The sequence below is a fragment of the Crinia signifera genome, chromosome 12 (genome assembly GCF_055691185.1).
Source record: "Crinia signifera chromosome 12, ASM5569118v1, whole genome shotgun sequence".
In the NCBI taxonomy this organism is placed as follows: domain Eukaryota; kingdom Metazoa; phylum Chordata; class Amphibia; order Anura; family Myobatrachidae; genus Crinia; species Crinia signifera.
In genome coordinates, this window is record NC_139228.1 from 8,201,845 (window position 1) to 8,226,118 (window position 24,274).

Genomic DNA, 24,274 nt, shown 5'->3' on the forward strand with positions numbered 1-24,274 from the left:
TCAAGAAAGGCCAACCCTCAACATCCCAGCCTGTACAGTGATGTAAATAAGTGTGTAAGCCCGGCCGGTAAGTTTATGCTGTTTAGGCCTATTTATGCCCTCCACAGTCTTTACTTTATGATAATGTAAGAACTCCCCAAATTGTGTCATGTTGGCACCTATGTTGTATCTATACTGTGTAGTCTGTACTCTGCCATCCTCCCTCGTTTCAATAAGTTACTGGTTTACTCCAGTCCATAAATTTAAAGGCAGAGTTACTGACCGCTTGAAAAATGTTAAACACATTTAATTGAATGTGATAAATCCATTGATTTGTATCAGGAGTGTCAGGTGCATCCTGCGGAGAGAGCAGAGACGTTTCCGGCATAGAGGGAGGACATGTGACGCTACCTGTGGGTGCAGATGTGACGCTACCTGTGGGTGCAGATGTGACGCTACCTGTGGGTCAGACTGGGATCAGAGACATCATCTGGGTGACTGATATGAGTCCTATTGCTAGAACACAACCCGGTGGTCCTGTTGTAGTACGAAATATATTCTACAGAGGGCGACTGAGCGTCACATCCGATGGATCATTAATTATAACCAATCTGTCCAGAGAGGATCAGGGGATCTATACAGCTAATATCCTGAGACGGACATCAGGACAATGCACACAGAGATATAATGTCACAGTACATGGTAAGTTACTATCATTTGCTAAACTATTTGCTATTCGTGTACAATCATGGGACACGGTCGCTGACCTGGTTTGTCCTGTTCCTGTGTTCCCCAATTCCCCCAGCCAGCCATGATGCATACTGCGATGCTGATGAGGTCACCACAGTCACTATTGCACCTTCCAATTAGCGCGGGGGGGGGGGGGGGGGTGGAGTAGGACTAGGCTTTGGGTGGGGTTAGACTGCATGAAGGGAGGGTTAGGCAGGAAGAAGGGGGGACTAGGGTTAGACTTGGGGGGAATAAGAGTTAAGCTGCGGGGGAAAGAGGGAGAGTCATTGTCAGGATTAGTCTCATGGAGGTGCTGGCCTTGTGACCAGCGGCATACCAATTCCTGTTGGCTGGGAATACGCATGTACAGTACCATCTATGGCATAAGGCTCAGGATCAGTGCTATAGGCCTCGTCCTACTGTAATTCTGTGTATGACTAGGGCCCAGTGCACTCTGGGTAGGCAGAGTAATGTACCCTAATGCTCAGCCATTTTACACCTGGCTAAGTCATTGTTCAAGAATAATGTATTCCCTCCAATGTGGGCGGAAGGATATGGGGTGATACAACGTGTAGACTATAATTATTGGAGGTGGCTACAGCTCAACAAGGCTAAAGAACAAGTGTGGAAATACTGGGTCATAGCAAAGATAATATAAGCAACCATTTCCTTGTAGACCGCCTGCTTCTGAGAACCTTGGTGTCTGTACAAGCGCACACTGAGCTAGAGTCAGATGAGGCTCAGCACCCGATTCTGAGGGATCGGGCCTAGAAATCGGGTGAAAAGTCGACAAATCGAAAGTGTTTGACATTCGATCCTATGTGCGGTCTCCTGTGCTTTGGGATCAGAGGTCTGACGTGCTGCACGAAGAATCTGTCTGATCGGACAGCCTTTGGCAGCAGTGAATGGGCATCACATGCGATATCACATGCAAAAGTACCGCATGTATTATATCATGGGAAATCTTATGCGACTTCTTCCTCTAAGAAGTCACATAAATGCATGGGGGCCTCTAGTCTGAGGACCTGTCAGTAAATGTTAGCTAGAATCATCAACCCACCTGATGGCTTCCGTTCCGCTGCAGACCGTAGGCGCTGACCAATGATCACGGTACAAAAGGGGACAGACAGGAGGAAACTTGTCCAGAACCACATCCTACTGTAGCTGGTATACTGCAGTCACTGTGCTGTTAGTAATGTGCAGTCATACAGCGGTGGGGACACCTCACACACAGACATGGGAACTCTCCTCTATTCCTTAGTGCTCCTCTGTCTGCACCACGGTGAGTAGGGTGGCCAATCCCGGGATCGGGATCGGCGGGATCCCGGGATTTGGCCCCCAAAACGCCGGGATTTCAATCCCGGGATTGGAGTTTCCAATCCCGGGATTTCTGGATTAGACTGCGCATGCGCGCAGTCTAATGCCGGGCAGCATCTGAGCATCGCTCAGACGCTGCCCGACTTCTCCCGGCAGCACTGTGTGCAGCGTGACCTCTCAGCGTGAGATCAGGGGTCACGCTGCGCAGGCAGAGGACGCGCCCGGCATTGTAATGCCGTGCCGGACAGCGCGCCCACCCACCCGCCCAGCCCAAGCACCCACCCAGCCAGCGCGCCCAGTCGCCCAGCCCAAGCGCCCACAGCCAGCGCGAAGCCAGCACGCCAGCGGCATGGACGACCCGTCCCCCCTCCCGGCAACCATCAAATATAAGTTTGTGGGGCAGTCTTTTAATTAGGAAAGCCAATCCCGGGATCCCGGGAATCCCGGGATTGAGCATTTTTCAATCCCGAATCCCGGGATTGAAAAAATGCCCCGGGATTGGCTTCCCTAACGGTGAGTGATATACACCTGTAATTACTCTGTACTGTGCGCTGTGTCTGTGCTGGGGAACATCGGTCACCAGGGACGTCTGGGGTGGTTATAGATATCTAACATTATCTTCTTATTATGATGGGAGATGTTTAAGAAAACCATGACACCAGTTATCACAGATGTTCTGTATGTGGAAATACATATTGTTGCTGTATATACTACAAGGACAAGTGATTGGGCACTGACCACATCTGACCCATCTGACTTTGTACTGTAGGTCCACCACGTGGGGTGATTACTGCAGTCACCCTTCTTGGCCAACTGTCCACAAGTTCCTGGATAACAGCAGGTGGTATGTTCTCCCATTCCCTCTTATGTACATTGACCCTCCATGACATTGAGTAATGCACCTGTAGCTCCAATTAATTCCAGAGGTTCTCAGTGTGGTTAAGATCTGGGCTCTGAATTGGCCTTGGTAAGACCATCTGGGTCACCGAATGTTCTGTATACCAGTCCAGCATCACCTTGGAGATATGGCAGCAGTAGCGCACGCAGGGGGGGTTTCTGAGTACCCAGAAACCCCCCAGGAGTCTAAAGGCCCTAGGCTGAAAGCTGAGGGTCCTCTCTTTCCAAGGGTACAAGAATTTTAAAAATCGGCCCTTGGGAACCAGAGATATCTGACTTCAAAGCAGTGGTCCCCATCCAAGCCTGTTAATTGCTCTTCCTAGTTAGATATTTCAGTTTCTGTCTATATTCCAAAATCTGGGACTCTCCCCTTTGATGGACACTAGAAGCTTGTCTCCACTGTTCCCAGAACCAGAGATATCAGCCTTCCAGCAGCTGGTTACTGCTCCAGCTCCACATACATGGTATGTAGTATTATATACTCATGGGCAGATTGCTCTGCCTCCTGAACTCTGATCCCCTAGTCCCCAATACCATTTGGTAGGTGGGATTCTCTAGTTTTTAATTCCATTTAAATCTAAGAAATCTATTTCCGGGAACTGGAGATATCTGCAGTCAAGCAAGCTGTCCTCCCACCAGAAAATTATGAATAATAAGCCCACTCCACTATACCCCCCTCCTCTGTGTATTAAACATCCTCTACCACCCTGAAAGTTATGTATCAAGGCCCCTTCATTCAGCCCAATGCCCCCTTCTCCCACCCCATCTCCCACCATCTGTGCAGTAAAGGGGTAATAAGTGGAAATTACTGATCCAGGCCCTACATGCAGAACGGTTGATATAATACCCCCTACCAGCCGTGGGGCATCAAAGTTTCCCCCACCCCTACCGCTGGAGGATCGTTAGGGGCCCCAATACATTGCTATGCCCAGGGGTCTACACTGCTGTTGACGCCCCTGTATGTATGTATGTATGTATATATATATATATGTATGTATGTGTATATATAATATATATGTATGTGTGTGTGTGTGTGTGTGTGTGTGTGTGTGTATGTATATATATATATATATATATATATATATTATTATTATTTATATACATTTGGTCTATCTATAATACTTTAACTGACCCGGCATATACTGGGTCACCTAAGTGTCCATCTCCAGGCTTTGCTCCGCCCCTCTGGAAACCCCCTTCTGAAAATCCTGCGTTTGCCCCTGGGCAGGTGGCATTGTCATCCTGATAAAAATATTTGTAATTTACGTAGGACTGTCGCAATGTAGGGAGCAGACAGTTATCGGGAACATCTCCATATGTTATACATTACAGCTAGTGGACTCGTGCCAAGCCCACTGAATCAGCCCCACAGCGTAACGCCACCACCTCCGTACTGTATGTACTGTACACTCACCCATTGTTCCACTGACCAGTGTTGCCCTCTTTATGCCATCATAAGTCCCGGGCGGCATCCTTCTTTGTGATCAGACGTTTATGAGCAGCTGCTCCCCCATAGAAACCAGGTGCATGGGCCTCCCTACCAAGTGCATGGGCCTCCCTACCAAGTGCATGGGCCTCCCTACCAAGTGCATGGGCCTCCCTACCAAGTGCATGGGCCTCCCTACCAAGTGTTCTTGTCAATACCAAGGAACTTTTTACATTTGATTGAATTTGTGATTAATCCATTGATATTTCTGCGACAGGTGTGTCGGGTGCATCCTGCGGAGAGAGCAGAGATGTATCCGGCATAGAGGGAGGAGATGTGACGCTACCTGTGGGTCAGACTGGGATCAGAAACATCATCTGGGTGACTGATATGAAACATTTTGCTACGACAAAGCCGGGTGATTATCTTGTGGTTCGGGAGAAACTATATAAAGGACGACTGAGCGTCACATCCGATGGATCCCTAATTATAACCAATCTGTCCAGAGAGGACCAGGGGAACTACACAGCTAATATCTGGAGACAGCCATCAGGACACTGCACACAGATATATAATCTCACAGTACAGGGTAAGTTATTGTCATTTACTTACAACCCTAGAACACCGTCTTTGATGCGGTTTGTCCCGTCCCAGTGTTCCCCAATTCCCCGGCCAGCCATGATGAATATTGTGATGCTGACGAGGTTTCCCATCACTGTCGGAGACACATCCTATATAAGGAGCTTGGGAACATACAGGCCGATGCAGAGCTGTTTGTTTGGGTCTGAATTCACTCCCTTCGCCCATGTCTGGGGTCTGCGCATGCACAAACCCCGGGACTGAGCGGCTACAGCCAGTGTCACAGTCGCCGGGCCGTTTGCTCGAGGAGGAGAGGGAAGTGGGCGGCAGCAGGGGAACGTCCAGTGTTTTATGGGCGTTCCCCTGCACATGTAGGCGTGGCTCTGCCTGTTGGGGGCGGGCAGATGACATCACATGACATCAGTGGCCACCCAGAATTCATTGGGAAGCGTCCATCAGAAAAGTAAGTACAGGCTGACTTTCCATTAGATCAACCATCGAATGATTTCTTCTCTGTGCGAGGGGATACGTAAGCGTACACATCCGCTCGTAGCGTGGGGATTGGGGCAGCGGGATGGGCGTGTGATTGGTGGGGCGGGGTTCACCTGCTCGCTGTGCAGCTGCCTAATGGTAGAGTGGCCATGCTCTGATCACGGATCTACTTATATCAGGTGCCCCATGTACATCCCTATACCGGTACATCGCTGCTGCGTACACTATAACACCTCCGTCCACATCTGAATTATTCCCTCTGTGTCATCATCGTCATGTGGACATATAGGGGGTTATTCTGGTTCACTCCTTCTGGTAAATTCCTTCTCAATTGGACAAAACCATGTGCACTGCAGGTGGGGTAAATCACTGGCATAACAAGTCCCGCAGCCCCCGCGGTGGCGGGGAGGCGCTAGGCAGGTGTGGGCGCCTGGGGGGTCTGCGGGACTATAGTTACCGCCTGGTCCCGGCTTCCAACTCCTGCCCTCCCCCTCCTTACCCCATTGCCGCCGGCGCCGCTGCCTCTAACCCGACACGCAGATCTGTGTCGGGTGACGGGCGGTCCCCGGCTCCGGCTGCAGTGCTAATATAATAAGAGACACTCGGAAAATGGCTGCCCCCATAATGCTGTATGGGGGCAGCCATTTTCCGAGTGTCTGTTATTATATTAGCACTGCAGCCGGAGCCGGGGACCGCCCGTCACCCGACACAGATCTGCGTGTCAGGTTAGAGGCAGAAGCGCCGGCGGCATTGGGGACGGGTAAGGAGGGGGTTAATATTTCAGGGGGGGCGCCCGAAATGTCCGGTGGGGGGGGGGGGGCGCAAAAAAAGTAGTTACGCCTCTGGGGCAGATGTTACTTGTGCAGATAGAGTTAGATTTGGGTGGGGTTTTTCTTCAAAGTGAGATCTATATTGCAGTGTAAAAATAATGCAGCCAGTATTTACCCTGCACAGAAACAAAATAACTCGCCCAAATCTAACTCTCTCTGCACAAGTTACATCTGCCCCCCTGCAGTGCACATGGTTTTGTCCATTTAAGAAGGAATTTGCCAGAAAGAGTGAACCAGAATAACCCCCATAATTTACTCTATGCTGTTATCATATAATCCATCAGACATGTGGCAATCATTTCCTAATATGTACATTTCCCTATGCAATAATCAAACTCTAATTATCTACTTTATTCTTCTGTTCTAGGCAAGCCTTCAGCCATACAGTGCGATATCAGGGACCATGATCAGAAGCGATGTGGTGATGAGAAGCGATGTGGTGATCAGAAGCGATGTGAAGACCATGTAGGTGAGGACTTCTTCCTGCCCACTGATACATTGGAAGAAGTGCAAGTCATTTACATGAGGCAATTTTCCTGCCTATAATTGTAGTGTGGTGGAGCAGCACATTGTCGGTGGCCCTACAGACAGGGGCATAGGCCCGACTGAGTTCAGCTGCCCTGTCCGCAGCTATTAGGTTTCCCACCGGTCCAGCAGCCAATCAGAAGCAGCATTGAACACTGCTGGCCCGCAGACGCCTATTGGCTAGCAGTCCAGCGGGAGACTTAATTGAAAATAGCAGCTGACAGGGCAGCTTAGCCGAGCAGAGCAGGGAGCGGGCGTGGGGTGCGGGCTGCAGTCCCCCTTGGCAACAAGCTTTTTAGCCCCCCTTGGCAACGAGCTTTTTAGTCCCCCTTGGCAACAAGCTATTTCAGTCCCCCTTGGCAACAAGATATTTCAGTCCCCCTTGGCAATGAGCAAGTTCAGTCCCCCTTGGCATTGAGCATGAAGCCCCTGGCATCGAGCATGAAGTTCCTAGCAATGAGCATGTAGGGAAGTGGCACGGTACTTGTGTTGTTTCACGGCGGTAGCCTAAGGTACGTGGGCATTACTGTGTGTTATATAGTATGTAATGGGCATTACGGTGTGTTATATAGTATGTAATGGGCATTACGGTGTTATATAGTATGTAATGGGCATTACGGTGTGTTATATAGTATGTAATGGGCATTACGGTGTGTTATATAGTATGTCATGGGCATTGCAGAGTGTTATATAGTATGTCATGGGCATTGCGGAGTGTTATATAGTATGTCACGGGCATTACGGTGTGTTATATAGTATGTAATGAGCATTACGGTGTGTTATATAGTATGTAATGGGCATTACGGTGTGTTATATAGTATGTAATGGGCATTACGGTGTGTTATATAGTATGTAATGGGCATTACGGTGTGTTATATAGTATGTAATGGGCATTATGGGGTGTGTTATATAGTATGTAATGGGCATTACGGTGGGTTATATAGTATGTAATGGGCATTACGGTGTGTTATATAGTATGTAATGGGCATTACGGTGTGTTATATAGTATGTAATGGGCATTATGGGGTGTGTTATATAGCATGTAATGGGCATTACAGTGTTATATAGTATGTAATGGGCATTGCGGAGTGTTATATAGTATGTAATGGGCATTACGGTGTGTTATATAGTATGTAATGGGCATTACGGTGTGTTATATAGTATGTGATGGGCATTACGGTGTGTTATATAGTATGTGATGGGCATTACGGTGTGTTATATAGTATGTAATGGGTATTACGGTTTGTTGTATAGTATGTAATGGGCATTACGGTGTGTTATATAGTATGTAATGGGCATTACAGTGTGTTATATAGTATGTAATGGGCATTGCAGTGTGTTATATAGTATGTAATGGGCATTACGGTTTGTTATATAGTATGTAATGGGCATTACGGTGTGTTTTATAGTATGTAATGGGCATTGCGGTGTGTTATATAGTATGTAATGGGCATTACAGTGTTATATAGTATGTAATGGGCATTGCGGAGTGTTATATAGTATGTAATGGGCATTACGGTGTGTTATATAGTATGTAATGGGCATTACGGTGTGTTATATAGTATGTAATGGGCATTACGGTGTGTTATATAGTATGTAATGGGCATCATGTGTGGCTTTATGTGTAATGGGTATTACAAAGTTGGCTAAAATATGCTACGCCCCCTTTTCACCACGCAAGAGCCCCACCGCCTACTGCAAATCAGGGGGGGTCACGAAACATGCCCTTACCCCGGGCACCGTGGCACCTAGCTACACCACTGGCTACGGATACACGCAATTGCTACAGATAATATAAACCGTTGCATTGTCACCCATGTGTATAGAATGAATTTAATCCTTAAATGAGTATAAACGAAGGGATTCAACAACGATCGCTAAGCAGCGGTCTATCGCTGACAACCGTGACCGGCCTATCGCTGCCTGCACAAACACCTGCTCCCCCGCCGCCAAATCCCATCGGTAACATGCGAAGGGCTGTACATGAACCCACCCCCTCACATGCGGCACAAGGGGAGAGAAGTCCTGTGATGGCCGCCGACCATGGAATGATCCCTCTCCCCTTCAGTAATAAGTCAGAACGGACTTTTATTTCCTTCGGTGTCGACATAAAACGCATAGCAGCAAATACACTTTCTTGTATCATTTGTCTTGCTATGTTTTTAAAATGACAGAAGCTGGTTGCTATGGGAAACATCTCCGGCTTTGATACATCTTGTATAAATATATATCATACGAATAGCGTTTTTCTAAGTTTAATATTTGTCATAATTGATTCCAGGACAGAACCAGAAGAGAGATTACAGAAGAATGAATATTATACGTCTGACGCTCTCTGCTGGCGTGTTCTGTCTCACATGCTGCGTGTTCCTTCACCATATGATCTGTGTAAGGATAACACGCCTGGGTGATGGCGGCTGAAGACTCCAGGGAGCTGACTCGGGTGGTATATGTACAGCGGTATGGATCCCCCCAATGTCTGTCCTTAATGTGATCTGTCTGACAGCGCAGCTACAGATCAGTACTGTTATTCGCTCATCGTACAAAGCTTCAACGTTGCTGGTGCAGCGATTGATATTGCAGGAAAAAGATGCTCGGCGCAGCTCAATCGCACGGTCCCTGGCACAGCTGAAAAAGGGACGCGATTTAAGCCACATTGCATGAGGACACGTCTGTGTACTGGAACCTGCCCCTAGAGGGCGCTGTTTTATGCGTTTACTTTGCTGTATTAAACTCACTGCTTGTTTTACAGCAGGATTTGGCTTTTAATAAAATGTATTCCCCCATTTATGTATATCTGTATATATATATATATTGTGCTTCACTGTACATATGACTGTAAATAACAGTAATAACATTACAAACCATAAAACATACCTCCCAACTTCCAGAGACCGGCAGGAGGAACATATGCCCCCAAAATTAGGGGCTGTGGCCTGCTGTAAAGGGGACCCGTTTTGACACTGTGGGGGCATGGGCCATGCCCCCAGCCACTCTGGCTGTGGGAATAGATGTTGTGGCCTCTCCCAGCACGCATCCCTGTTGTTGTCGTCCCCCCCCTCCCCCCCCCCCCCCCCCCCCCCCCCCCCCGGAGCCACAGGTGCTGAGCCAAATACCAGAACCCTCTTGGATACAGGACTCATCACAGTCTGTACAGAGTTTAGTTCAAGTGTCATCCTCTCTTCAGACTGCGTTATCTGGACCTGCGTCTTGCAGACCAGTGTGGCGTGAGGTGCTGCTTCCTCTCCTACGGGCCACTACCTTGGAGGATTCCTCAGACCGGGAGCCAGACACAGACATCCCAGTTGAAGAGGAGTCCATGGCTAATGAGGATCACATGTCTCAGGCCAGAGTGGATTCTTTTATTAAGACAATCAGGCTCTCTTTAAACATAAAGGTGCCAGACACACAGCCTTCGTCGGAGGCCCCAGTCTTTAAGCGCAAAAAGAAGGATCCAGCTGTTTTCCCCAAGTCTTCCCAGCTTGATGAGTTATTTCAGGAAGCATGGAAACACCCTAATAAGAGATTCTTGCCTTCAAAATGCATTCCCACTTTTTATCCTCTGGCTGTGGATCATAATAAAATGGGAAGAACCTCCTCAGGTAGATGCCCACGTGACTAGATTAGTCAAGGCTACGGCACTACCAATACTGGATGTTACATCACTGAAAGAGCCAGTAGATAAAACAAATAGACCAAGTTTTATAATCCATTTACACTAACACAGGAGAAGCCATCCGCGCACCATATGCAGCAACCTGGAACACGATGGCTATCTGTCATTGGGCCGACGCTTTATCAGAAGTTCTACAGTCCGGTATGTGCAGAGGGGAATTATTGCCCTTTGTGGACAATATAAGAGAGGCAAGTACTTACCTTAACAAAGGAGTGCTAGATGCAGGTATCTTCGTGGCAAGGCGAGCCCTGTGGTTGAGAACCTGGAAGGTAGATAATAACTCCAAAAAAGCCTGGGAGGCCCAACCTTTTTCTGTATGTGTCTTATTCGGCCCAGAATTGGACAAAATTGTTGCTTTAATAGCAGCCTCAAAGTCAGCTTGTCTTCCTACAGGTGGATCAAAGCCCAAACAACAGGCTTTTCGATTTTTTCGTCCCTCAAACAAAGCAAGAACTCCAGCTCCATCGAAATCTTAGCATTCCTTTCCAAAATCTCAAAAGTCCAAGCCCAGACAGAACTGGGCCGGGCATCACAAAACTCCTAAGCAGGCAGATAAGCCTGCAGCCTGACACCAGGCTGCAAATTCCGGAGGTCTGGTGGGTAAGAGGCTAACTTCTTCAGTTCTCAGATGTTTTGCAAAACTCCACGTCAGATGTAATATCATTCGGTTACTCCCTCACTTTTTTGGCCCAGGCCTCCAAAACAGTTCTTCACAACATGCCTCCCAGCAGACCTTCTCAAGGCTGCAGCGCTCGAGACAACCGTCTCGACATTATTGGGAACTTGAGTGATAGTTCCTGTTCTGGCAACTCAGAAAGGAACAGGTTTCTATTTAAATCTCTTTTTGGTGAACAAACTGGAAGGATCATTCAGTGCAATACTGAACCTAAAGAGGTTAAATCTATTCCTCTGAGTGCCAAAGTTCAGGATGGAATCCTTGAGTTCAATTTTACAGGCACTGGAACCGGGAGATCTGATGGCGTCAGTGAATATCCAGGACACCAATATCCACATTAACATAAGGGCAGAACATAAACGGTTCCTTCGGTTCTCGGTCCAAGAACGTCATTTTCAATTTCAAGCCCTTCCCTTTGGCCTCTCAACAGCCCCTCGTGTATTCACAAAAATCATGGCAGTAATGGTGGCTCAACTGCATCTTCAAGGAGTCTGAATCCTTTCTTGGAAAAAGTGGTATACTCGAGATGGGGTACTCAGAGTAGGAACAGGCGCCCTGTGGGGTGTGGTGCCAAGCTGCTCCTGCGTGAGGGGTGTCAACCCTCTACAATGGGGATGAAGGAAGGAAAAGAGAGGTGGAGCGCTGGAAACGGATCAATTAGATATTACAAAATTGATTTATTAAGAACGAGTTTAAAATTAATTGTGTTAATTGAGGCAGCACTTGCTACTTTTAACCTGGACTCTGAAGGACCTCTGTTAATTGCTGCTATATACTCCTTGCCCTCCCCTGGAACCCCCCCTCATTGCCTCCAACTCCGGATTGCCTCCCCCCTTGTTTGGGACTTCCATCTTCAACCACTGTGGACATCAAGTTCCGCATACATCGCGAGGACGTTTCCTACATTTAGGAATCAGATCATCCTCCAGTGTGAGCCAACCCACTGTGGATTACAAATGTCGCAACATAGTGAGGACCCCATATCAATTTGGGAACCAGATCATCCTCCAGCATCATTCTTTGCAATCCAGGACGGCATTTTGTTTTCATCATTCTCACAGGGCACATATCCATTGGATCAAGGAGTCCCTCATCCCTTTGGGACATTAACAGCAGCATCACAGAGACATAAGTATAACCCTTCTTTGTCCTAGAACTTTTTATACATACATATATATTGTCATTGATGTCTTTTTATTATTTACAATTAATTTTATACTCTTTCTTAATAAATAAATTTTGTAATATCTAATTGATCCGTTTCCAGCGCTCCACCTCTCTTTTCCTTCCTGAATCCTTTCTTATCTCAATGATCTTCTTCTAGCTCAATCGAAGTAGAAGCTCCAATCCCATGTACAGCTGACGACCAATATTCTCCAGTCTCACAACTGGATAATGAATTGGAAAAAATCCAGCATACATCCAGCGACCTCCATGGTACACCTAAGTCTGATAGACACAATGGGGGTTATTCTAGTCCATTCTTTCTGACAAAATCCTTCTTAGATGGACAAAACCATGTGCACTGCGGGTGGGGCAGATGTAACTTGTGCAGAGAGAATTAGATTTGGGTGGGGTTTTTCTTCAAAGTGAGATCTATATTGAAGTCTAAAATCATGCAGTCAGTATTTTCCCTGCACAGAAACAAAATAACTCACCCAAATCTAATTCTCTCTGCACATGTTACATCTGCCCCCCTGCAGTGCACATGGTTTTGTCCATCTAAGAAGGATTTTGTCAGAATGAACTAGAATAAACCCCAATGTCACAAAGGGTTTACCTCCACAGAACAAAATAGTGGAGATACAAACCCAAATTTGGTATTTCATGGCTCAACGCAGAGTGTCAATACATTACTGCATGAAGGTGCTAGGAAAGTAGGTATTGAGTTTTCCAATGGGGAATTCGGTCAATTCCACTCTCGTCCACGTCAATTGGCATAACTGAGTCGTTGGGATCACTTACACCTACATCTCAAGACTCAGTTCCTCATTCTGTCAAGGGAGGTTCAAATCTCACTCCAATGGTGGCTACGCCCGACCAATCTCAGCAAGGGCCAGTGTCATTGGGCCTTATTCTAGTTCACTCTTTCTGACAAAATCCTTCTTAGATGGACAAAACCATCCTTCTTAGATGGACAAATCTAATTCTCTCTGCATCTGCCCTTTGCAGTGCACATGGTTTTGTCCATCTACGAAGGATTTTGTCAGAAAGAGTGAACTAGAATAAGGCCCTTTGTCACAATGGACACCAGTCTACATGGCTGGGGGGCCATAGTGGAAGATTGCTCCTTCCAAGTGGTCATGTCAGGAAGCTAGCCTTCCAATAAATATATTGGAACCTGCGGGCCATTTATCAGACGCTTTGTCATTCCGGGACACAGCTCCACAGCAAAGCTGTTTGAATTCAGTCAGACAACGCAATGACAGTAGCGTATGTCTCTCATCAAGGGGGAACTCGCAGCCATGCGGCAATGTGAGAGGTAACCTCAATTCTAAAATGGGCAGAAAAACACCTGCTAACCCTATCAGCGGTGTTACATTGGGAGGCAGACTTCCTAAGTTGTCAAACAGTTCACTCAGGGGAATGGTCTCTCCACCATGAGGTATTCTCCTCTCTGATAGAATGCTGGGGTTGCCCGCAAGTGGACCTAATGGCCTCCAGACACAACAAGAAGCTACCTCTGTATGGGTCCAGAATGAGAGATCCTCAGGCCTGCTTAGTGGATGCCCTGGTGGCTCATTGGTCATTTCAAAAAGTCTACGCCTTTCTGCCGGCACCACCACTTCTTCCACATCTCCTCCCATGCCTCAAGAGGGAACGTGTGGTCATGATTCTAGTTGCCCCCAACTGGCCATGATGGTCATGGTACCCGGACCTTCTGTAAATGTCTCAAGCTCCTCCATTTCCTCTGCCCTTCTGTCCGGACCTGCTATCTCAGGGCCCTTGCCGCCACCCAGACCTAACCAGGTTAGCTTTGAAGGGATGGCTATTGAGCGGTCAGTCGTAAGGAAGAGAGGATTCTCACAGTCTGTGATTGAGACACTACTGGCAGCCAGGAAGCCAACCTCAGAAAGAGTATCATCATATTTGGCAAAAATATTACCTTTGGTGTGAACCTAAGAGGATTACTCCTAGGGTACACAAGTTATCTAGAGTCCTAGTCTTTTTGCAATCTGGTTTAGACCTAAGCCTTTCAGTTCTATTCCAAGGAGAGATTGCTAGTTCTTATATTAATACCTTTTTACAAGGTGTACTACACCTGCAACCTCCAATCAGACAACCTGCAAATCCTTAGGACCTCTTCTTAGTTCTACGTTGTCTAACCAGGTCTCCGTTTGAGCCTCTGGAGTCGTTTCACTCTCTTGGCTTACATTAAAGATGATACTTCTGCTAGCAGTTCTTTCATGAGGATAGAGCAGTGCTAAGCACCAGACTTGACTATCTCCCCATGGTGGTCTCCAGGTTCCACATTAACCAGGAGATTGTGGTTCCGGTTTATTCTTCTTCAAACTCTTCTTCTGCAGAGGAAGATAAATTATTAGATGTGGTTAGGGCATTACGTATTCAGAACTGAGATTATTAGGAATTCTGATTCCTTATTTGTATCAGGAAACTTGGTTGGCCAGCTTCTAAGCGGATCCTGGCCCATTGGTTAAGATCCGTTATATGCCAGGCATACCTGTTGGTGGGGAAGCCAGTCCCTCAATCAGTGCGGGGACATTCCACAAGGTCTGTAGGGACATCTTGGGCCATGCGGGCAGGTGTCTTGGTGGAGAGCATTTGCAGAGCAGCTACATGGTCGTCTGCTCACATATTTATCAAATTCTATTGTTTTGACACTTTTGCTTCAGCAGAGGCGGCTTTGGCAGAGGTGTCCTAGGTGCAGCTCGGGAGCGTTCCCACCCATAAGGGACAGCTTTAGGACATCCCACTATCCCAACATCCACCAATGGCCGTGAGAAAAAAGTGGATTTTTGGTTCTTACCTGTAAAATCCTTTTTTTGTAGGCCAAGGTGGTTGCTGGGCGCCCGCCCATGTGCTCCAGCTTAGCAGTTATATTAGTTAAGGGTTCACAGTTGTTATATAGTTGTTACACTGTTTGAAATATTGGTTCTGGTGTGTGGTTCTCCCACCTATCCCTATTCCTCAGCTTGTTAAGTTAAAAACTGGTCTCTGAGGACAGGAAGGGGTATTGGGGGGTGAAGATATGGGTTGCACTGTCCTAAAGAAATTTAATCTCCTTGGTGCCTGGTCCTCCAGCCCGGAATACCCACTATTCCAGCATCCACCTTGGCCTACCAAAAAAGGATTTTACAGGTAAGAACCAAAAATCCACTTTTTATGTTCCTATGATAAAAAGTTAATTGTATGTTGACAAGAACAGAAATCCTGGAGAGAACCTGCCCTGCCAGGTGATATGAAAATATAATGTTGTCTATATAATGACGATACCACATATATATATAGGTGCCTAAGGTTACGCAATTATAGATGGTTTGCAGCAAACAGTACTTGGAATATAGTGTTAATGCTGTTTAATGGCATCTTAAAATAATGATTCTGTATTTACCAAGATCTATCATCATACATAACATTGTGCACAGTTTATGTAATATAACAAATATGAGACCAAGGACCCCATCACAGACCTTTCCATAAAACCAATATTGGCACAGGCTAATACACTGACTAGAAGCTTTTACCATGTCACCTACAATCCCTCCTGTCTCTGATGAAGCCCTCTGGTGAAACGCGTAGGTAGCAAGAAGCTACAGCCTCCATTGAAAGGAAAACTCTTACAGTAATGAATTTCCTTCAGTGCGACATGATCCTGTGCGAAAATATAATTTAATCAGTGTATAATAAAATGCCAGTCCAGAAATCCCTAGGACACCACCATCGTGAGAGGAGGAAAACTGGAGGCAAAGGGATGCGGTTCTCATAGCGGCTGAAAGATGGAACCACCATAAGCTTACCGGCACACCAATTGGGCGAGACTCGTACAGACAAGACTATAAAAGTGCTGGTGGCAAAGAAAGCTATTACAGCACTGAGTATATCCGTATAGGTAATGTCACTGGATGTGCTGAGGGTCACTGCATTCAGTCTGAGAACTGAGCCAAAGGGGGAACTGAAGGAGCCATGGTCATTTACCACCATTAATTGACACTCCCACACAGACACACCCACACAGACACACCCACACAGACACACCCACACAGACACTCCCACACAGACACACACACGCTCTATTCAATTAACCCTGAAAGCCAGCATTTATTGAGGAAAATTAAAATAGTGAAAAACTGCATTTTTTCACAATTTTTCTGATAAGACAACCCACCCACCCCCAACATACACACAGTTCAATTAACCCCCATAGTTTTGCCCCTGAACATTTCTCTGGGCTAACTGAATCCTCCAATGTGTCTACACAGACAATTAGGACTGTTTTTTTTTTACAACAAACTGTTCATTTTATGAATATAACTGATGTGTTATTTTAAATACACCTTCATTATCCAGTACATGCTTTTTTTTTTTTTTCAATTTGTGTTTATTGAATTCAATACATTTGTGCATACATGGTTCGCATCATAATTACAATGTGACAGAATAGGTGATGTCATTGCCATTTTTTCACAATGGTATACAGGTTTGTGAGTGGTGACTAGGAGAGGGAGAAGAGATAAGCATAAAAGAGCAATAAGAGACATATAGGCAAGGGGAGTACATTTAAAGACATATAAGATTAGTAGTCAGTATTTCCCGTGGGTATGTGTGATTATTGTATCTGGAAATAATCACGGTATCTCTAAAACGGTGCGGAACCATTTGCGAGAGTTTCCATATTGTACCAAGTTGTCAACATTGTAACTTTGCGGATGTTTTCTTTGGTAGAAGACGGTAATGTTAGCACATATGGGAGCCATATAGAGAAGAACTTAGCTGATCGCGATTCCGCATCTAGTGAGCACTCTATCCAGTCCATTTGGAATAAGAACAATAGTCGGGGCAACATTAGGGAGATAGATATATTTTCTTTTTGTATCCATTGGGATAGTATTGTTTTTTTTGCAACAGCTGCTATACGGGCTAGCAGTGATTTTGTACCCTTAGACATAGGTGGAGTCTGGGGTTCTATGGAGTTCCAAAAAGCCCATGCCATCGTTTTTGTAAAGGGTATGTTGAGATTGGTATTGATATAGTCCTGGACTTTTTCCCAGAATGATTGTACCACTGAGCAGGACCATAGGCAATGGGTGATGTCTGCGTCTGGGTTCCCGCATTTAAAGCAAAGAGAGTTATCTGAAGCCCCTGTGAGGAGCCTAAGTCGGGGAGTGTAGTAAGCCCTATGTAGTATCTTTAGATTCATTTCTGCATATGAGGCTGAAACCAGCTGTTTATTAAGCATATTGGTCCATTGAATAATTTTTTGGGGGGTCACATCTGGGAAAGAACTCTTCCATTTTGTTAGACCTGCCTCACATTTAGTGTAGTCTATCTCACGTCTAACATAAGAGTATATTAAAGATGTCGAGTAGGATGAGTTAGGGCGTTGTCGTGTTATGTTGTCTAGGGGAAACTTTGTGTTGCTGGGTTTTAGTCGGGTTAATATGTTGGTGACAAAGCTTCTCATCTGAAAGTAGGCAAACAATGGGAAGTTTATAGTCGGGTATTTGTCTTTTAATTGAGATAATGTTAGTACGACCGTGCAATCCTCATTCAGGAATTGAAATATGGATCTAAGACCCCGGAGATGCCAACTGTGAATAGCCTCATCTGCCCTGCCCTCTTGGAAAGCTGGGTTTTCTATTAAAGGTTGAAACAGTGAGTTATCTGGAGTAAGGCCAAAACGTCTCCTTATTTGGGTCCATGCTTTGTAAGGTGCCCATAGTAGTGGGTTAGGGCGTATTTCTCGCAGTATGGAGACATTTGGGAAATGTAACATCCCTAATAGGTCATGCTGAGGCAGTAAGGCCTGTTCTAGTGTTTTGTTAGTGAAGTTTTCTCCATGTCCTATCCAGTCAAGGGCGTATCTGTAGTTTGCTGCTAAGGAGTAATCCTCAGGGCAGGGGAGATTAACTCCACCAAGTGAGGGTGGTTGTTTCAATTTAAATAATGCTATACGGGGGCGTTTATTTGCCCATATAAACTTATTGAGGGCTTTATTTATCGTGTGGATGTCCTTTTTTAACAACAAAAATGGCAGCATCTGTATTGAATATAGTAGGCGAGGGAAGGCAACCATCTTATATAGATGGCATCTGCCTAGAAAGGATATCGGGAGGTGTTGCCACTTTGAGAAATCTTCTAGCATCTGAGCGATATGGTGAGAGAAATTTAAGGAGTACCATTTGGATATATCGGGCGAGATACGTATACCTAGATATTTTATGTATTCGTTTGCCCACTTGAATGGGAACGTGTCGTCCCAACCAGTCCTCGCTTCCCCACCCAGTGCTAACGCTTCTGTTTTGTCGAAATTGATTAAGAATCCTGATATTAGGTTAAAGTTCTTTAGTATGGTCAACAATGAAGGAAACGCTGCTACCGGGTCACTAAAGTATAGTAAGAGGTCGTCCGCAAATGCGGAGACTTTTATGTCATGAGAGCCCACTCTGATTCCCTGCCATGATGTTTCATGAATAAATGTACGGATTAAGGGGTCAAGGGCCAGATTAAAGAGTAAAGGGGATAGGGGGCATCCCTGGCGTGTTCCTCTATGTAGTTTGAAGGTTTTGGTGTTTAACCCATTAATTGTTAAAAAAGCCTGAGGGTTAGCATATATAGTGTTAAAAATTGAGATGAATTTTGTGCCAAATTGCTGGGTTTGAAGGACTCGTAATATATGGGTCCATGACACGCGGTCAAACGCCTTATCGGCGTCACAGCTGACTATGAGGGTTTTGAGGCCTTCTGTTTGCTTGGAGCTGTATAGTGCTGCTAATAGGGTGCGAATGTTGTGTACCGAGGTCCTGTTCCTAACAAACCCATTTTGAGCAGGATGAAGGATACGTTGCAGAATGGGCTGGAGTCTGGAGGCTAAAAGTTTTGTAAACAATTTTAGATCCTGGTTTAGTAGGGAAATTGGTCTATAGGATTGTACACGTTTAGGGTCCTTTCCGGGTTTCGGGAAAATGACTATCCTGGCCTCATCAAAGCCTGTGGGGGCTGGGTTCCCTTGGAGTAAGGAGTTGAAAAGGGTCAGCAGATGAGGGGTTAGTTGAGGGGCTAGCATACGATAATACTCCGTCCCAAATCCATCAGGACCCGGCGATTTGCCCTTGTTCAGTGATTTAATCAGGGAGAGTAGTTCTTGCTCATTGACTGGTTCAACTAGTGATTCCCTTTCCCCCTCTGTTAGTGTGGGTAGGTTGGCTGTTTCTAGAAATCGTTGGCCTTCCAAAGGATGGTCCATAGGTGCCTCATATAAAGTTTGATAATACTTTAAAAATTCTTCTGAGATAGTTTGTGTGTCGGTAGCATTTGTTGCGTTGTCAGTATATAGCTGAGTAACATGGGAGGGAGCGGAGTAGGATCTAATCAGATTTGCCAGTAGTCTGCCAGATTTGTTGCTATATCTAAAAAATTTATTCCTTTGTATATCATATGAGAATTTGGCTCTCTCTGTGTATAGTAGATCGTACTGGTGTTTAGCTGCGAGATAGGCCTGTCTATTTTCAGGTGAATTTTGTGAAAGAAGCGTGTTGTATGAGGTGGTTAAGTGGTGGCTTAGGTCTTTCAGTTGCGCGTTTAAAGACTTACGTTTCCTGGATACATATTCCATGATTTGGCCGCGTATTACCGGTTTTGAGGTTAACCAAAACAGGTTAATGTCGTTGACGTGTTCATTATTATCGTTCATGAAATTACGGAACGATTGTTCTAAGTGTAGTCGGAAATCCGAGGAGTTTTCCAGATAAGCTGGGAATCTCCAATTATATGATTTTGATATGGGGGTGTTTAATTTTATAGTAAACCAAACTGGGGCGTGATCTGATAGTTGTATAGGTTCTATCTGGGTTTTCTCTACACGTTGCATGAGCGTGTCAGTGATCAGCCAGAAATCTAGTCTGGATGAAGAGTGATGGGGGTGGGAGTAGAAAGTGTATTCACGGGCATCGGGGTGTTGGCATCTCCAGGGGTCAGATAGTTTCAGTGAGTCTGTTAAAAGGGATAATGATGACGGGGTAGGCAGTCCTTGGTTAGTGGCAGTTGTTTCTCTATCTAATCCTATCAGTTGGACACAGTTGAAGTCTCCCCCCAATATAATTTCTCCCTCTGCCCAGTCTTGAAGTTTGGTGTAAACGTCCGAGAAGAAGGGTGCATTAGGGCCGTTGGGAGCATAAATATTGGCTATAGTGTAAGAGATGTCTTGTATGGTCAATTTTGTAAATAGGTATCTACCCTCAGAGTCTTCCAAATTATCTATTATGTTGTAGGAAAGAGATTTGCTAAAGATGGTCAAGACTCCCTTTTGTTTAGTTGTACTAGATGCTGTTCTATATTCTCCTATCCATGAATCTCTCAGTACATTAGGGTCAGAAGCCCTCCAGTGTGTCTCCTGTAGTAGTACAATGTCTGGTTTCAGTCTCTTGAGGTGGGTCAGGATTTTTTTTCTTTTGATTGGGGTGTTTAGTCCCTCTACATTCCAAGTCACTAGTTTAAATGCTGTTTGTACATGTGTGGGGGGAGTCGGTGTCGTAGACATTTAACCTATGCCCACCCTAGGCCAGTATAAAGAGACGTGGACAGAAAATATTTTTCCTCTGCCCGTCCCAGCGAGCGGGCAGTTAGGAAGCACGTACCCATCTAGTAAACAAGAATAGCAATGAGCAACATTTGGTAATGGTAAACCACATATGCAACTATAACCTAAGCACATAGTAGCATTCCAAAAACTTTTTAACATTATATGAACCCAGTAGGATCTCCCCCCGAGGAGCACCCCAGCAGGGCCAGCCAGAACAGAAGTATTCCAGCATACCAAGCGGAGGTGCGGGGTAGGGGGAGGTTCAACATGAAAACGTTGTATAAATTGGTGAGATGAAGGGGGAAGAGGGGGGAGGTAGAGGGAGAGGGGAAACAAGGCGTTTAGAGTGAAAAGGGTAATACATGTATTGGAACATAGATACATTTGGTGACCTCTCTTTAAGCGATCCACTGAGCGTAGCCTGTTCAATAGGGGACACCAATAATCAGAGTAAAACATTTCTGTAAATATATAACCAAGGGGGCCAAAAGCTAGCCAGATATTTGTCGGGCTAGATAATAACCATGGCCTGAATGTAACTTGGGTCGAGGACAACTGTACCGGTATGGTCGTGTAGGATCAGTCTGCATCGTCCATTCCGGATGAACATATGGGGGCCAGAGAGTCCACAAAGTTCTTCGCAGCATGTGGAGAGTCAAAGAAATATGATTTTCCTGAATGGGAGACCCTCAGCTTTGCCGGGTAGAGTAGTGCAAACCGAACCTCCATGTCAAATAGACGTTTGCAGATTGGCGAAAATTCTCTTCTTTTCGTTGCAACCATATAAGAAAAGTCCTGGAAGAGCAAGATCTTGGTTTCCTGGTATTTGAGTACGGTTCGCTTTCTGTATGCCTCTAGTAGTCGTACCTTGTCGGCATAGTTCAGGAACTTCATGATGACCGGTCTGGGTCTGTCGGTGGAGGTTTGTCTATCTGGGCCAATGCGATGAACACGTTCAATCACAAAGGAGCCAGAGTCAGAGACACATCCCAATTCCCTCGGGAGCCATTGGGATACAAGATTCATGAGCTCATGGGGTTTCACCGATTCCGGTAGTCCTATAAGGCGGACATTACTTCTTCTATTCCTGTTTTCCAGGTCCTCCAGTTTGTCCTGTATGGACGTCATCAGCTTCTCTTGGTCGGAGATTGTAGTTTTGGCCGCTGTTAGATCGTCCTCCAGGTCTGAGATCCTTTGTTCCGCTTCAGATAGGCGTTGGGCGTGTTGATTTAGTTGAGTGAGGGCTGAGTCCAGCGAATCCTTCAACGGAGCCAATTTTTGGTCTAATAGGGAGGCTAGTATGTCAGTGATCTCTTGTGGTGTGAGGGATTTGGCTGACTCCATTGCTGTCGTAGGTGAGGGATGGTTGGGTGATCTGGTGTTAGGCTCACTGCCCGGTGACTGAGGGTTATCAGTAGCTGTATTGTCCCGGCCGCGGCCCTTGCTTGCTTGTGAACCGCGGGGGTTCCGTGGCGGTTTAGCTACATATTTATCCATCATTTAGGATAGTATACAGAGGTTGGTGACAGAAGTAGATGATTTAAAGTGTTGTAATATATATTTTATCCTGTAGGGGGAGCTCCAGCACCAGGAGTTCTAATCAAGTGATAGAGTTTAGGTCGTATATGTGGGATGTTATGGGCTGAGAATGCACTCAATGTAAGACAGTTCTGTGCTTACCACCTCCAGGGTCTCAGGGGTTGCCTTTTGCAGTGAGTTTCTTCTGGGTGCTGGATTAGGGGCATGCAGCCACGGACCAGCCAGTGGCAGAATCCCCCAAGGCTTTTCCCCAACCAAGATGGCCGCCGGAGGGAGAGAGGGCTCCAAGCTTCACCCCAGCCGGATGGTTTCAGGTACAGGGGTTGTCTGTAAGGGGTGTCCTGTGTCCCTGGTGCTCTGCGCCGGGTGTGAGCAGGGTCAGCGCTGGTGCTGCGGGTGCGAACGGAGCAGGGGCTCCGCTCCGCCTCTTCAAAGGGCCGCCGCGGGTACTCGATGTACTTGAGTCCCCGGCTTCAGGGAGAGGTATAGGCCACAACCTGCGGGGACGCACGGAGCGTCCCCCGGCTCCGTGGACTTCTACCTCTGGGTTCCCGCTGTCAGCGGTAGTAGGGGAGAGGGTGTAGGGCGTGCAGGCAAGCGCTGGATGTTGATGGGGACAGTTTTTAGAGGACGCCGTGCAGGAGCTACACTGAAGCGCGTCCCCAGTACATGCTTTTAATATTAATGTACAATAATAACCAGTGTTTATGAATAATTTTTTTAAATTTCCCTACTTGGTGTGATGACCACATTACAGCACCAGGAGGCGCCATTCTATTGGTTTGCTTTTTTAGATACTTCCTGCTTGAGGTCATTTCAATCTGGGGCTGTCAATCATATCTATACTGCTGTATAAAATATTTCTTCTCTATGACGGACAATATGTAAAGCAGAAGAGGCGATCTGATCGGGTTATGGTGCTTCCTGTCCTGCTGCTTCCTGTCAGAGGTGTCTCCGCAGCGTTACTGGGAGCAGTACAGTATGAAGAAGAACGGGAGGAACATGCTGCAGCTTCCCATATTGGTCTTAGTGATACTGATACGGACATGTGAGTTTATTTTTATTTTCTCATCTATTATTAATGCTTATTAGAGATATACTATATGTGTTATGATCTCCGTCCATTATGAAATGTATATACTGATGTCATCATCTATAATGACTTCTCTTATAGAACCAAATAAAATTGCTGCTGTTTCCAGGGATGGCTGTATGCCCCATTACAATTCCTGGGGGTAAATCCATTTTTGTTTATTTCATAATACTCCCATATTTCACAATAATGCGCGTACCGTGAATTCCCATTCACGGTACTTGCGGCAAAGTTGCCCAACTTGTCTAAAAAAACATTGACCAGGGTGACTTGCATGAAAATCAGGGGAACCGCCCTGGAACCTGCAATAGTGCCCTAGATTATTGTGTGCCCCATAGTAGTGCCCTAGTTCATGTTATGCCCATAGCAGTGCCCGGTCGCCCTACCCTGTGATAGTGACCAGTACTATTCCCCCGCTGTGTAACCTTATATAGACTTAGGGGAGCGTTGGAACATTGTATTCAGGGAAGATCTAGTAACACACACACGTATTGTGCCTGATGTATAGCAACAGCCAATAGCTGAGGTTTATACACCGTCATCTGCAGCTAGGATTGGCCAATGACGGAATGATTTCTCTCCCCTTTGGCCGCATGTGAGGGGGTGTGTTCACATACATCTCCCCACATGGTACCGAGGGGATTTGACAGTGGGGGGGTGGGGACTTTTGGCCAGGCAGCATTTCAGGACTCGCTAAGCAGCTTGCTGAATCAGGCCTAGGGCGAGATGGTCCGACGTCCCTGTGTATAATTGTCA

General features: G+C 46.1%; 1 protein-coding gene across 1 annotated transcript in view; it reads left to right on the plus strand.

The window, feature by feature from the left end:
* Positions 1-357: 357 nt before the first annotated feature.
* Positions 358-24,274, plus strand: part of LOC146050295 (uncharacterized) — a 46,729-nt gene continuing 22,812 nt past the window's right edge. Inside the window, exons 1-10 of the mRNA XM_083167223.1 lie at positions 358-681; positions 4,626-4,937; positions 6,617-6,718; positions 9,056-9,192; positions 9,962-10,263; positions 12,451-12,563; positions 21,767-21,938; positions 21,985-22,100; positions 22,604-22,739; positions 23,316-23,473. Coding sequence (XP_083023349.1) covers positions 483-681; positions 4,626-4,937; positions 6,617-6,718; positions 9,056-9,192; positions 9,962-10,263; positions 12,451-12,563; positions 21,767-21,938; positions 21,985-22,100; positions 22,604-22,739; positions 23,316-23,473 — 1,747 coding nt within the window. The 5' untranslated portion in view covers positions 358-482. The remainder of the gene's footprint in view (positions 682-4,625; positions 4,938-6,616; positions 6,719-9,055; positions 9,193-9,961; positions 10,264-12,450; positions 12,564-21,766; positions 21,939-21,984; positions 22,101-22,603; positions 22,740-23,315; positions 23,474-24,274) is intronic.